The following is a 13,260-nucleotide window of genomic DNA, read 5'->3' on the forward strand; positions in this document are numbered from 1 at the left end:
TGCATTGCTAGGGATTTACCCCAAAGATACAGATGCAGTGAAATGGCAGGACACCTCCACCCCAATGTTTATAGCAGCAATGTCCACAATAGCCAAACTGTGGAAGGAGCCTCTGGTGTCCATCAAGAGATGAATGGATGAAGAAGATGTGGTATATGTATACAGTGGAATATTACTCAGCCATTAGAAATGACAAATATCCACCATTTGCTTCGACGTGGATGGAACTGGAGGGTATTATGTTGAGTAAAATAAGTCAATCAGAGAAGGACAAACATTATGTGGTCTCATTCTTTTGGGGAATATAAAAAATAGTGAAGGGGAGTAAAGGGGAAGGAGAGAAAATGAGTGAAACTATCAGTGAGGGTGATAGAGCATTAGAGACTCCTAACTCTGGGAAAAGAACAAGTGGTAGGGGAAAGGAAGGTGGGCAGGGGGTTGGGGTGACTTGGTGACAGGCAGTGAGGGGGGCACTTGGCGGGATAAGCGCTGTGTGATATCCTATATGTTGGCAAATTGAACTCCAATAAACAAACAAACAAACAAACAAAGGTAAATTGAAAAACAATGCAATTTTCTAAAAAAATAAAAATAAAAAATAAAAAGTTGGATCTTACCTTAATTTTTCACTCATACGTATTTCAAAAATGAATAGAATAATAATAATACTCTTTTCATATACTCCTCTATTTTCCTCAGAGGGATTCCTAAGGGCATGTAATTTAGAGCATATAAATATTCTGAGGATGTAGGCACCTATTACTATTCAGTTCTTGGCAGCTTCTCACTTAAAACTACTCAATATAGGCCCAAGGATGGATGGAAAGAATCTGGTATATTGGCCTGTTGTTAGGGATAGTTGTTGCTTAAGCATATTAGCAACCAAGGATTGAAAGTTGAAGTATTGAGAGAAGAATTAGGGATATGCGGAATAATGTTAAGACAGTTATATCCTTATTCTACCTGAAATTATATTAAAGTGATGGACATAAAAATACAGTTTGCTTGTTTGAAAGGTGAGATAAAACATGGAGTGCCTGCTTTCCTGTAAGCAGACAGCTGCCTTACAGGTCTTTTTGCACACTTTACTTAAGAAGTGTTGATTTATTGAGCTTATATGCCCTCCTGTTGTACCTATTAGTAAAGTAACCATAAGTTATTTTTCTTCATTATGCTTATTAAGTATCTATCTTGTATTTTAACTTGTAAGTAACCTCTCCAGGCTCACAAGCTCCCTTTATTAAGCATCTCTGAAAGATTCTGTAACTAAATCTGCCTCCAAATGTACATGACTTTTGTCATTGAGATCTTTAAAAGCTCACTAATGGTATTTGTTTTTAAATAAATTGCTATCTGTGCATTTCATGGAACTTGATGGACTCCTTAATATAATGTGGACTCATTCACTAGTTAAACAGTCTTTAACTTTTCCTGGATATAGTGCTGCTTTGCTGACTTCCCATCTGCAGCTACTTTCCATCTACATCTGCCTCAAGCATTTGCACCAAAGCCAACTTTTCTTGGGCTACCTTCCACCAGTGACTGAGCACAGCAGAGGTACTAATGCAGGCCTATCTCTGCAAGATGCAGAGTGTCTTTAACAGTTGTCTTTGACTCAAGGACTTCACACTATTCTGGTCAAAACTTTTTCTGGCTTGCCCTGCTGCCTAACCCTGTTCCACTTCCTTGCCTTTCTCCTTCATGGAGGCCAGACCTGTATCCTATGGCTCTACCTAAGGGTGTGCTTTTAGTTTGTGGGGAAAATCAATTTTTTTAGAAATTTTGTAAGCTGGTTATTAAATTTGGCCATCATTAAAAGTAAATTATAAAGTTACAATTAAATTATATTACTCTATTAAATTTATAAGATTAATTTAATGTTATATTAATTCCATTGATTCTAATTGTATTAAAAACAGTCATAACTATGTGAGATTCATCACTTTCTAATTATTTTACTGCATTTTACAATAATCTATGATCTTCAGGTTATTTAGGCTTATTATATTTATATGCTGAAATTACTATATGATGGAGTACACTGCATTCTCCACTCATCTTCACTGATGTCTCGTTGGAAGCTTGAAATAAACTATTTACAACACAGATGTTGGCAAACACTATAAGTCATGACTTGGTTTATTGCTTTGTTCATTGTCTGGACAGAGTATTGTCCCTCAGGCCAAATATGGCCAGCTGCTTGTGTTAATAAATAAAGTTTCATTGAAATACAGTCCTGACTTTTGATTACATATTGTCTATAGCTGCTTACACACAACAATGACAGGGTTAAGTAGTTGCAATAGAGACACATGTCTCCTCCCCTCAATATTAACTACCTTGTCTTTATAGAAAATGTTTGTTGACCCCTCATCTAGACTTATGAAATAATGGAGATAATTTTAATAATGCAGATTAAATTTAGAAGTATGGTGTGTCTATATAGGTATTACATTGCTAATATGAAACAAACAAATACATACATACATACATACATACATACATACATAAATTGTGTAAATGTTCTTCCAGTACTAGAAAACTATCCTTGACCTATTTGTCAAATTAATAGCAATTAAGTATTTATTCATTGTGTGATTTTGTCACATTATGGTTGAATTTCAACTACAGATTGGCTATAGATGAAAGAGGTTGGCAAAAACCAATAAAAGTATACTATGAAAATCAGGTGGCTTTATGGAATGTATAATAAAGAGCACTGTATATCTTCTTAATATTTATAAATTGTGTGCTATACACCCTTTATGCCTGTGAAATTTATGATAAACATGTATGTATGTACATTTTTTTCCCACAGTGAGCCAATTGTTAAACATTTATTAGCACACCATAACTTCCTCCCCATTTTTCTCTCACAGGTGTTTCCCGTAATAAATCTTATACCCATCAAATCTTGCCTTGCCCTCTGCTTCTCATCAAATTAACACATTTTTATAAGATTTTATTTTATTTATTAATGAGAGACAGAGAGGGAGAGAGAGAGAGAGAGAGAGAGGCAGAGACACAGGCAGAGGGAGAAGCAGGCTCCATGAAGGGATTCTGATGTGGGACTCGATCCTGAGACTCCAGGATCACACCCTGAGCTGAAGGCAGATGCCCACCTGTGAGCCACCCAGGCATCCTGCTCATATGCTTCTTGTCCTTTCTTTTTATTGATTTTTAATTAATTTTTTATTAATTTTAATCAGTCTTTGACTCTTTGAGTTTTTGTAGTTTCCAGGAATGCATCCATTTCTTTGGGATTGCCTAATTTGGTGGCATATAGTTGCTCGTAATATGTTCTTAAGATTGTTTGAATTTACTTGGTGTTGGTTGTGATCTCTCCTTTTTCATTCCTGATTTTATTATTTGGGTTTTTCCCCTTTTGTTTTTGATAAGTCTAGCTAGGCGTTTATCAATCTTGTTAATTCTTTCAATGAACCAGCTCCTAGTTTCATAAATCTGTTCTAATGTTCTGGTTTCTACTGTTCTATTTCATTGATTTCTGTTTTAATCTTTATTAATCCTCATATCCTGGGGGGTTTGGGCTTTATTTGCTGATATAGCTCCAGCTCTTTTTGGTGTAAGGTTCCTTTAGTGTATTCGAGATTTCTCCAATTTTTTGAGGGAAGCTTGTATCGCAGTGTACTTCTGTTTTAGGACTGCCGTTGCTGTATATCAAAGGTTTTGAACGTTGTGTTTTCATTTTCATTCATTTGCATGAATCTTGACCCATTCATTCTTTAGTAGGATGGTCTTTAACCTCCAGGTGTTTGAATTCCTACCAAATTTCTTCTTGTGATTGAGTTCAAGTTTCAAAGCACTATGGTCTGAAAATATGTAGGAATAATCCTAATCTTTTTTTTTTTCGATTTTATCTATTCATTCTTTTTTTAAATAATAGATTTATTTTTTATTGGTGTTCAATTTGCCAACATACAGAATAACACCCAGTGCTCATCCCGTCAAGTGCCCCCCTCAGTGCCCGTCACCCAGTCACCCCCACCCCCTGCCCTCCTCCCCTTCTACCACCCCTAGTTCGTTTCCCAGAGTTAGGAGTCTTTATGTTCTGTCTCCCTTTCTAATTTCCTACCCATTTCTTCTCCCTTCCTTTCTATTCCCTTTCACTATTATTTATATTCCCCAAATGAATGAGATGTTTGTCCTTCTCCGATTGACTTATTTCACTCAGCACAATACCCTCCAGTTCCATCCACGTCGAAGCAAATGGTGGGTATTTGTCATTTCTAATGGCTGAGTAATATTCCGTTGTATACATAAACCACATCTTCTTTATCCATTCATCTTTCCATGGACACCGAGGCTCCTTCCACAGTTTGGCTATTGTGGACATTGCTGCTAGAAACATCGGGGTGCAGGTGTCCCGGCGTTTCATTGCATCTCTATCTTTGGGGTAAATCCCCAGCAGTGCAATTGCTGGGTCGTAGGGCAGGTCTATTTTTAACTCTTTGAGGAACCTCCACACAGTTTTCCAGAGTGGCTGCACCAGTTCACATTCCCACCAACAGTTCATTCATTAAAGACATAGAGAGAGGCAGAGACACAGGCAGAGGGAGAAGGAGGCTCCATGGAGGAAGCCTGATGTGCAGGGATCACGCCCTGCGCCAAAGACATGCTCAACCGCTGAGCCACGCAGGCGTCCTGGAATAATCCCAATCTTTTGGTCTTGGTTGAGACCTGATTTGTGACCCAGTATGGGATCTTCTCTGGTGAAAGTTTTTTGTGTACTTGAGAAGAATGTATGATCTATTGCTTTGGGGTGGAATGTTCTATATATATCTGTGAAGTCCATCAGGCCCAGTGTATCATCCAGAGCCCTGTTTCTTTGCTAATCTTCTGCTTAAATGATCTATCATTGCTCTCTGAGTTGAGTGTTAACATTACCTTCTATTATTGTATGATTATCAATGTATCTCTTTAATTTGGTTATTAACTGGGTGATATAATTGGCTGCTCCAAAGTTAGGAGCATAAATATTTATAATTGTCAGATCTTCTTGCTGGATAGATCCTTTAAGTATGATATAGTGTTCCTCTTCATCTCTTACTTCAGTCTTTGGTTTAAAATCTAATTTATCTGATGAGGATTGCTACCCCAGCTTTCCTCTGAGATCCAGTAGCATGATAAATGATTCTCCACCCCCTTGCTTTCAGTCTGAAGTTGTCTTCAGGTCTAAAATGAGTGTCTTTGTTTAAAAAATATTTTATTCATTTATTTATTTATTCATGAGAGACACACACAGAGAGAGAGAGGCAGAGATGCAGGCAGAGGGAGAAGCAGGCTCCATGCAGGGAGCCCGACGCAGGACTCAATCCCAGGACTCCAGGATCACGCCCTGGGCTGAAGGCAGGCGCTCAACCGCTGAGCCTCCCAGGCATCCTGAAAATGTGTGTCTTGTAGACAGCATATGGATGGGTCTTTCTTTTTAATCCAATTTGATACCCTGTGTCTTTTGATGCAATCATTTAGCTCATTTACACTCAGAGTAACTATTGAAAGATATGAATTTAGTGTCATCGTATTACCTATTCAGTCCCTATTTTTGTGGATTGTTTCTGTTTGCTCCCTCTTTCTATTACAGGGTCCCCCTTACTATTTATTGCAGAGTCGGTTTGGTGGTCACATATTCTTTCAGTTTCTGTCTATTCCTGGAAGCTCTTTATCATGTGCATACTTGCTCCACCCCTCTCAGGGGAAGGCAGAGGATCTCTATGTTTCTGTCCTTTGCACAGTCCTCACATGGAAAGCTGTCACCCCATGGGACCACTGCTCACAGTTCATGGTGAACTGATCTCAGAGCCCCCTCCCAGACCTAACCAGTTTCCTGGCTCCAATGCTTGGGAACTCTACCAGTTCAGGCACCCCCATTCTTTCTGTGATTCCAGAGATCCTGAGACCATACTGTTCCGACTAGGATTCTGCCCCATTTCACCACCTGAACATCTTTCAGGCATTGATATCTTTCACTGGAGCCGATTTTTAAGGGTCCTTATTTTGCACTTGGGGACTATATCACTTTCCAGGAACCAAGTTACTGAGGATCCCCACCCCTTATCCCATTTATCTTCCAATATATCTCTTGGGATTCACTTCTCTGCACCTCCTCCTACTTTGCAGAAAGGGGCCACTTTTCTACTTGTAGAGTTCTAGCAATTCTTTTCTTACATCTCAGTTTGAATTTTGGGTGTTCAGAATGATTTGATAGGTATCTAGATAAGTTCAAGGGACCAGATGAAGTGAGGTCCCTCTATTCTTCTGCAATCTTGCCCCTTCCTCGGTTGCCTTTTTCTTTGTTTTTTAAAGATTTTATTTTATTTTTTCATGAGAGACCAGAGAGACAGAGAGAGAGAGAGACAGAGACAGAGACAGAGACATAGGAGAGGGAGAAGCAGGCTCCATGCAGGGAGCCTGATGTGGGACTCGATCCTGGGACTCCACGATCACACCCGTGGCCGATGGCAGGCACTAAACCACTGATCCACCCAGGAATCCCCCTTGGTTGCCTTTTTCATAATAGTATTTTGCCTAATTACAAAATGGCAGAACATCCTTGTAGACACTTTGGCAATACTAGGAGGGCTCATACACATCAAATCTGCCATTCTAGTAGTCAAAAATAATCACTCTTAGGAGCGTCTGAGTGGCTCAGTCAGTTAAGTGTCTGCCTCCAGCTCAGGTCATGATCCCAGGGTCCTGGATGGAGCCCAGAGTTGGGCTCCTTGCTCAGTGGGTTGCCTGCTTTTCCCTCTGTCCCTCCCCCTGCTTGTGCTCTCTCTCTTCTGTCTCTCTTTCAAATAAATAAATAAATAAATAAATAAATAAATAAATAAATCTTTAAAAAAAATCACTCCGTATCTTAGTGCATTTTCTTTTAATCTTTTGCTTGTATATACAGATAGACTGTTTATATATTTTGAGAAAAATAAAATGATATTACAAATTATACTTTTAACTCCACATTGTTCATCTAGAAGATGTACAGAGAGTTCATCCTGGGATCTGGCTCCCAGTGGGCTTGTGGGGCCAAGACATGGAGGCTGGAAGATGGCAGGAACCACACAACTGACTTTCCTCACTCTCCTGGAATCACTGGGACTGGATGCTCTAATATGCAACTATTCTAGCATGTAGAAAGGCCTGCATTTGCTTTCTAGATAAACAAGAATGTAGCTGGAATGGTGGCATGTCTCTTCTTTGGCTATGGAGAGAAGCTATACCCCCTCCAGAGATTAAAAGAAAAAAAAAGGTTTTTACAAGTTAATATTGGTTCAACACATGTGAATTACAATTATTTTCAGCTCAGCATGATCAGAAACATGGAGGCATAGTGCCTTGTGACTAGCAGAATGCTCAGTTGCCACTCCACTTTGAAGTAGGCATCTTGGCAAAACAGACAGCTTAGCTAGGTTGTTCCCATTTTAGGGAGAGAGGAAACTAGATAATATCTAAAAAGTTGGGTTGATCTGTCTGCTCCAAAGTTTTGCACTGTGAGGGAAAGGCTTTTTTATTCAGAGTTCTGTTGACACATGTGACCTCTCATAACTATATGTTCCCCTCAGCAGATTCCTTTGGCAAGAAAAACCAGTTTATTTGCCAAAGAGAGGAAGACCACATTTTCCTTTCCCCAAGAATATTAATATTTATCATCCTAGATGTGAGATCTTTTATACTTACATATACCTGTTGACCTAACCCTGAAATTCAGTGTTCCTCATGTCCTGGGGATTGCAAAGAGGAAAGGCGAGGAAAGTTTTTTTTCAGTTTATCAAGGTATAAATAATAGAACCTCATTTAATTTATATATAAAAGGCTCATCCTTATCTATGTCACTGGTTCTCAATAAGGGGTGACTTTGTCCTCTAAGGAATACTTGGTAATGTTAGAAGATATTTTTTATTGTCATAATGGGTAGGGGAGAGTCGTATTGGACTGTAAGGTTATGAGGGATGATGTTAAACACTTTACAAGGACAGGACAGCCCCCTAGCCCTGGCCCTAATTGTCAATAGTACAAGGTTGAAACACCATGGTATATGTGGTGATAAGACTGAATGAGTAGATGACTTAATTGTGTCTTGAATTTTCTATATTTATGATGTTTTGACATCTTAAGAAGCTTGTTGGTCATGGAAAAGCCCAAAACTTGCCTTTCTTAGAGATATCAAAAGGCTTGCTGTAAACGTGTCAACCAATCCCAAATCTGGGGTCCCAACCACCCCTAAGACTCACACATGAAGCCATACTTCCCATTTCCTAAATCATCCCAGGGCTAAGTGCCGTACAACTATAAACCACGTCTTAGCCCAAAGCCCTCTGGAATTATTCAAACTAGCCAATCCTAAACTGTTTACTCTGCCCTGATTTTCGCTCAGAAACTCCAATAACATTTCTGGACTAGATTTTCACCATGCTTCTGTCTTTTTTTTTTCTTTTTTTTTTTTTTTGCTTCTTTCTTTTGCCACTGCGCAAGACCTGGTGCTTCCTCTGTGGCCCTGCATGGTATGCAGTGAACATTTCTCTAGAACTCTGAATATAGTAAACTTCTTCCAGGTCTTGCTTCCTTTCTTCTCATGGCAGCCCTGACTTTACCATACCATACTGAATATTTTCATTCTTAGAACGTAATGATGAAAATAATTCAGTCTCCTATCTTCACATTTGGTATATTTCTACAGAAAGCTAATTTAGAAAATAGTAGAGAAATAATCCACATACTTTCTCAGTGCGCTCTTTCCCTGACGATCTTCCTCCAGTTCCCTGTAACAAGTCTGTTTGCTAATTTCTTTTTCCCAGAAACTTTTGAGCTCATGACAAGTTTCACAGCAAAAGACTTCCCGACGGATATATTGATTGTTCATCCCCTGAAAAATAGAAGAAAAAACAAATCCCAGTTCTTCAAATAAAACCACTCTAATTTTGGAGTGATGAGAGGTGAGTTTATTTATTTATTCATGAGAGACACAGAGAGAGAGAGAGAGAGAGAGAGAGAGAGAGAGAGGCAGAGACACAGGCAGAGGGAGAAGCAGGCTCCATGCAGGGAGCCTGATGTGGGACTCGATCCCAGGACTCCAGGATCTCACCATGGGCTTAAGGCAGGCACTAAACCGCTGAGCCACCCAGGGATCCTCAAAAGGTGAGTTTAAATCCAGCCCCTGCCATTTACACTTTTTGTGATTGTAGACAGATTTCACGATCACCATGATTTTGTTTCCTCAATTGCAAATGGGAATATAACAATTGTCAGAAAATGTAAAAAAAATTGAAATGAAAAAGATTTTAAAGGGTCCTAATAACCCCTACAGAGGATCTGATTTTATTGTCTTCAAGCTGCTTTACAACTCTGAAATAATAGAAAGAATATAGTAATGCAAATGATTCTTGAACATAGAGATTCAAATAAATTTTGTCTAGGGGATTGCAATTGATAGCTGTGTGGATACCAAGCAATTTAAAATACTTCTAAATTCACTTCAATATTCTTGATAGACTACATATGTGTTTTTAATTTTTTTTAATTACTTGTAATATCTTACTAGTTTTCTCATTAATAAGTTAAATAAAATATTTGACTCATGTTCATTTTATATTTGCGTGATAGTTATGATTTTAACTTAAAGAAATGATTCTTAACAGTTATGTCACAGTTGTGTGTGTATGTACACAAAGTGAAATATACATGCAGAAGCTCTAAACACAGTATATGGCAAGTAGATAATCGAGAGATGTTATGCTCTTTCTGTCTTTCCTCACAGAATAACAATAACCTCTACTATTTGTTGAGCACATAATATGTGATAGGCTTTCTATACACACTTACATTTGATCCTTCCTACAACTCTGGGAGCTGGGTGATTCTACACTCATTGTTCAGATGAGGAAACTGAGAAATAGAATTTGCCTATGTCCTCATAACTGAACACAAAGTGGTGGGAATTTGAACCTAGGTCTGTCCATTTTCAAGGTGGATACTTTTGGCCCTGGGATTCTCATCACAAGAAATGGTTGGCATATCTGGAAACGGTCACATCCAGAACAAGCTTGTGTGACATGTATGTGTGTCCCATGAAAGTGCACGTTTAATACTCAAAAATATTTACTTATGTGAATATTGCCCATTTTCCAGATCTTAGTGGCTTTAACAAGCAGGCAGATGCAAAGGACAGCAGAAAAGATCCTTTCCTGTCTGCTGGTAAGTACCTGTTCAGAGAAGGGCTTTGGCCCTGGCTGGAGGTTGGAAAGAACCTGGAGCTTACTGTTTTGCTATTGTTTTTGATATCTTGAAATATGTAATAGGTTCTTATAGGTTCTTAGTTATTCTTCATTAAATTAAATTAAATGACACTTGTCAAGTTAATTTTTTTCTAAAAAGACCTGGCCTGGGATTGCCAAAGGCCTCAGATGCTGACAGATGGTCTGGAGGGTGACTTTTGCACTTTCTGAGTAGGGGATGTGCTCAAGGCCTTCTGTAGTCTCAGGAAGCCTCTCTGGGTTTTCTCAAAGCCCCACTTGAGTTCTGAAGCTCTAGCTTGGAGCTAGCACATACTCCATCTTCTAAGAGTGTATTTCCCACTTATTTTCCCCCCAGGCTAATAAATTTAGTGCAAAGAATTCTAATAAATTCTTAGTCATTCAATATTAAAAGCGTTGTTAAAAACATATACCAGCATTCATGGAACTAGAGTTTAGGTGTGCTCCTCTGTAGCAATTAGGTTTCCTACGGATTTGTTTGAAGCTGCAGAGGTGTCTGAAGTTTTCTCATTTTCCTCATGTGACTCTGCCTGTATAAATGCTTGATAAGAAAATAGTGTTTGCTTTGAACAGACAAACTTGCAAACCTGTATCTTAAGTAGAGCAAAAGTAATGCAGTACTTATTCATATGTTCCTTTATTACAAAATGCTCCTAAACATTTCAAGTTGAATATGAATTTCAAGTTCATATTAGGTATTCCATATTCAGAGAAGGATAGTTTAGTTAAATAGGTGCTCAATGGAATTATTTTCTTTTCTTGAAATTGAGAATTAACATTTTTCTAAATAATTTTTCAAAAAAAAAGAAGCCTCTGCAGGCACACAGACTACTCATATAATCATGTCATTTCACATTCATTCTATTTGGGAAAAAGATATGGAAGGAAGATTTAGTCTACAAGGCACTGTAGCTACATAATTATGAGCTACTTTAAGAGAAATAGCTGAAAGCAGGGTGGTGTCCATACACTGAAAGAGTTAATTAAATCAAGGTGAGCCCAAAGGAAATCAAGCAGAAGGCTCTGGAGAATCTGATACATGCTGGTTCCATCTCCTGTTCCCTTTGGATCAGGAAGCATTTCTGGGGCTGTGACCTTTGGGAGGACTTAAGGCAGAGTCATGAATTTAAATACCTCAGTGCCCAGGTAGGTGTCATATAGGAGTGAAGCTACAGGACCCAAGTGACAGAGAGTGGTGGGCACTGGGATCATCTGTGGAGACACTTTATTCAAGAAGGAGTTGAAAACTGTGCTGGTCAAAAGGAAAGATGACTTTCATATGGATGCAGTTTAAAGGTTCCCTCATTGCCCTTCTTAAGAGATGAATTTTCTACCTGCAGCTTTGGCCCTATGTTTTTGTTTTTCTTGGTTTTTTTTGTTTGTTTGTTTTTTTTAGCTTTTCTCAAATCTCTTCCCTGTGCTTTCTCTACAGGGCAAGCTGAACTGTTTCACTTTCTCTGTGCTCGCTTCCTTCTGCTAAGCTTCTCTTTGTAGCCCCTTTCCTGCCTCTGTACCTGAGCATGGGATACCACCCTTGTTGGTCAGTCTTTCTTTTGCCATTATCCCTGAAGCAACTAGGATTGGAACTCTTCGTCAGGTCTCCCCTCATCCACTACAGGATGTGTGAAAACAACTATCCCAACTGCCAACCACAACCACAGTCCCACAGGGACTGTCACTCACCAGGACTAGAGGGTATGCCCTGACAGACAGGATGGCCCGGGAATTGAGGAGGGCAGAGGATTGTTGTCACTATTGTGACTTTGGACAATAAGCCCTTTATGTGCTCTGACCCCCAGTTTTATTATCTATAAAGTGGAGATGAAACGTAGTAATAAAGACAAAAGTTCCAAATACATTGCCTTTTATTCCCTAAATGTTCATCTACCAACCTAGAACATGCTTGCCCTGAGGGAGTTCACAATCTGTTGTCCTATCCCTGGTGAGAGATTTGAACCACCACCTAAGTTCTTGTCTTTAGTTTATGCATGACATTAAATACTTTGTTCCTTATTGACTCAACATGTAATTAAGGTTTATTTATTTCTGTTGCTGGGCTGTCAGAATTAGATAGCTTTAGATCTCAGGGATAAGATGCTTCCCTTCTCGTCCAAGGTCCAGTGTTGGAAAGCATACAGAGAAGCCTTTAGCAGAAGCTCTTGGTGATGAGTTTCACTCTTACATCATTTATGATGTTATATTTGGGGATCTCTGTAGTCAGGTCTTATAATCACATTGACTGAGGGACACCTAACATGCTTAAGAATATCAAAATAAGGCAGGAAACAGAAAATAAAAAGATACAGTTTTCCCTGGGCGTACTGATGGGAAACCTAAGCATGGACTGGTCTAGGTGGAGAAAACCACCAACTATATGTTCTGTGGATATGGTTCTGCCCCAATAGATGTTCCAATGAGAGTGAAAAGGTATCACTTTCTCAAATCGTTCTGAATAGGACCAGAAAGAAGAAAGCTGGTGTGATCTCCTGTGGGACAGATCAGTGGTGCCTTTATAGTCACAAAATAGAAATACTAAGGAATGTGCAGATACATAAATCCATCAGGTACCTGAAATCTCTTGAGATTTCGCATTTAAAGATTTTGAGATTTTCTTTTTTTCAGTAAATGTATTTTTTATTGGTGTTCAATTTGCCAACATATAGAATAACACCAAGTGCTCATCCCATCAAGTGCCCTTTTGAGATTAAGTTTCTATTTTGTACTGAGGAAATTTTCAAACTCAAGTGTCTTTATTCTGTTCTTGTGCAAGTGAATTTTTTATAAACCCAAGTTTAGATCTTTACATGCATCCTTTCTACAGTTCAGTTTGCTGCTTTCTTCTCATGGTATGTGCAGATTGGAAAAGAATAGACTGGGATGCCTCGGTGGCTCAGCAGTTGAGCATCTGCTCAAGGTGTGATCCCAGGATTGAATCCCACATCATGCTCCCTGCATGGAGCCTGCTTCGCCCTCTGCCTGTGTCTCTGCCTCT

General features: G+C 39.0%; 1 protein-coding gene across 1 annotated transcript in view; it reads right to left on the reverse strand.

The window, feature by feature from the left end:
* Positions 1 to 8,878, reverse strand: part of FAM240B (family with sequence similarity 240 member B) — a 139,298-nt gene extending 130,420 nt beyond the window's left edge. Inside the window, exon 1 of the mRNA XM_072747917.1 lies at positions 8,736 to 8,878. Coding sequence (XP_072604018.1) covers positions 8,736 to 8,878 — 143 coding nt within the window. The remainder of the gene's footprint in view (positions 1 to 8,735) is intronic.
* Between the last annotated feature and the right edge of the window lie 4,382 nt (positions 8,879 to 13,260).

Source organism: Vulpes vulpes, chromosome 1 (assembly GCF_048418805.1).
Source record: "Vulpes vulpes isolate BD-2025 chromosome 1, VulVul3, whole genome shotgun sequence".
In the NCBI taxonomy this organism is placed as follows: Eukaryota; Metazoa; Chordata; class Mammalia; order Carnivora; family Canidae; genus Vulpes; species Vulpes vulpes.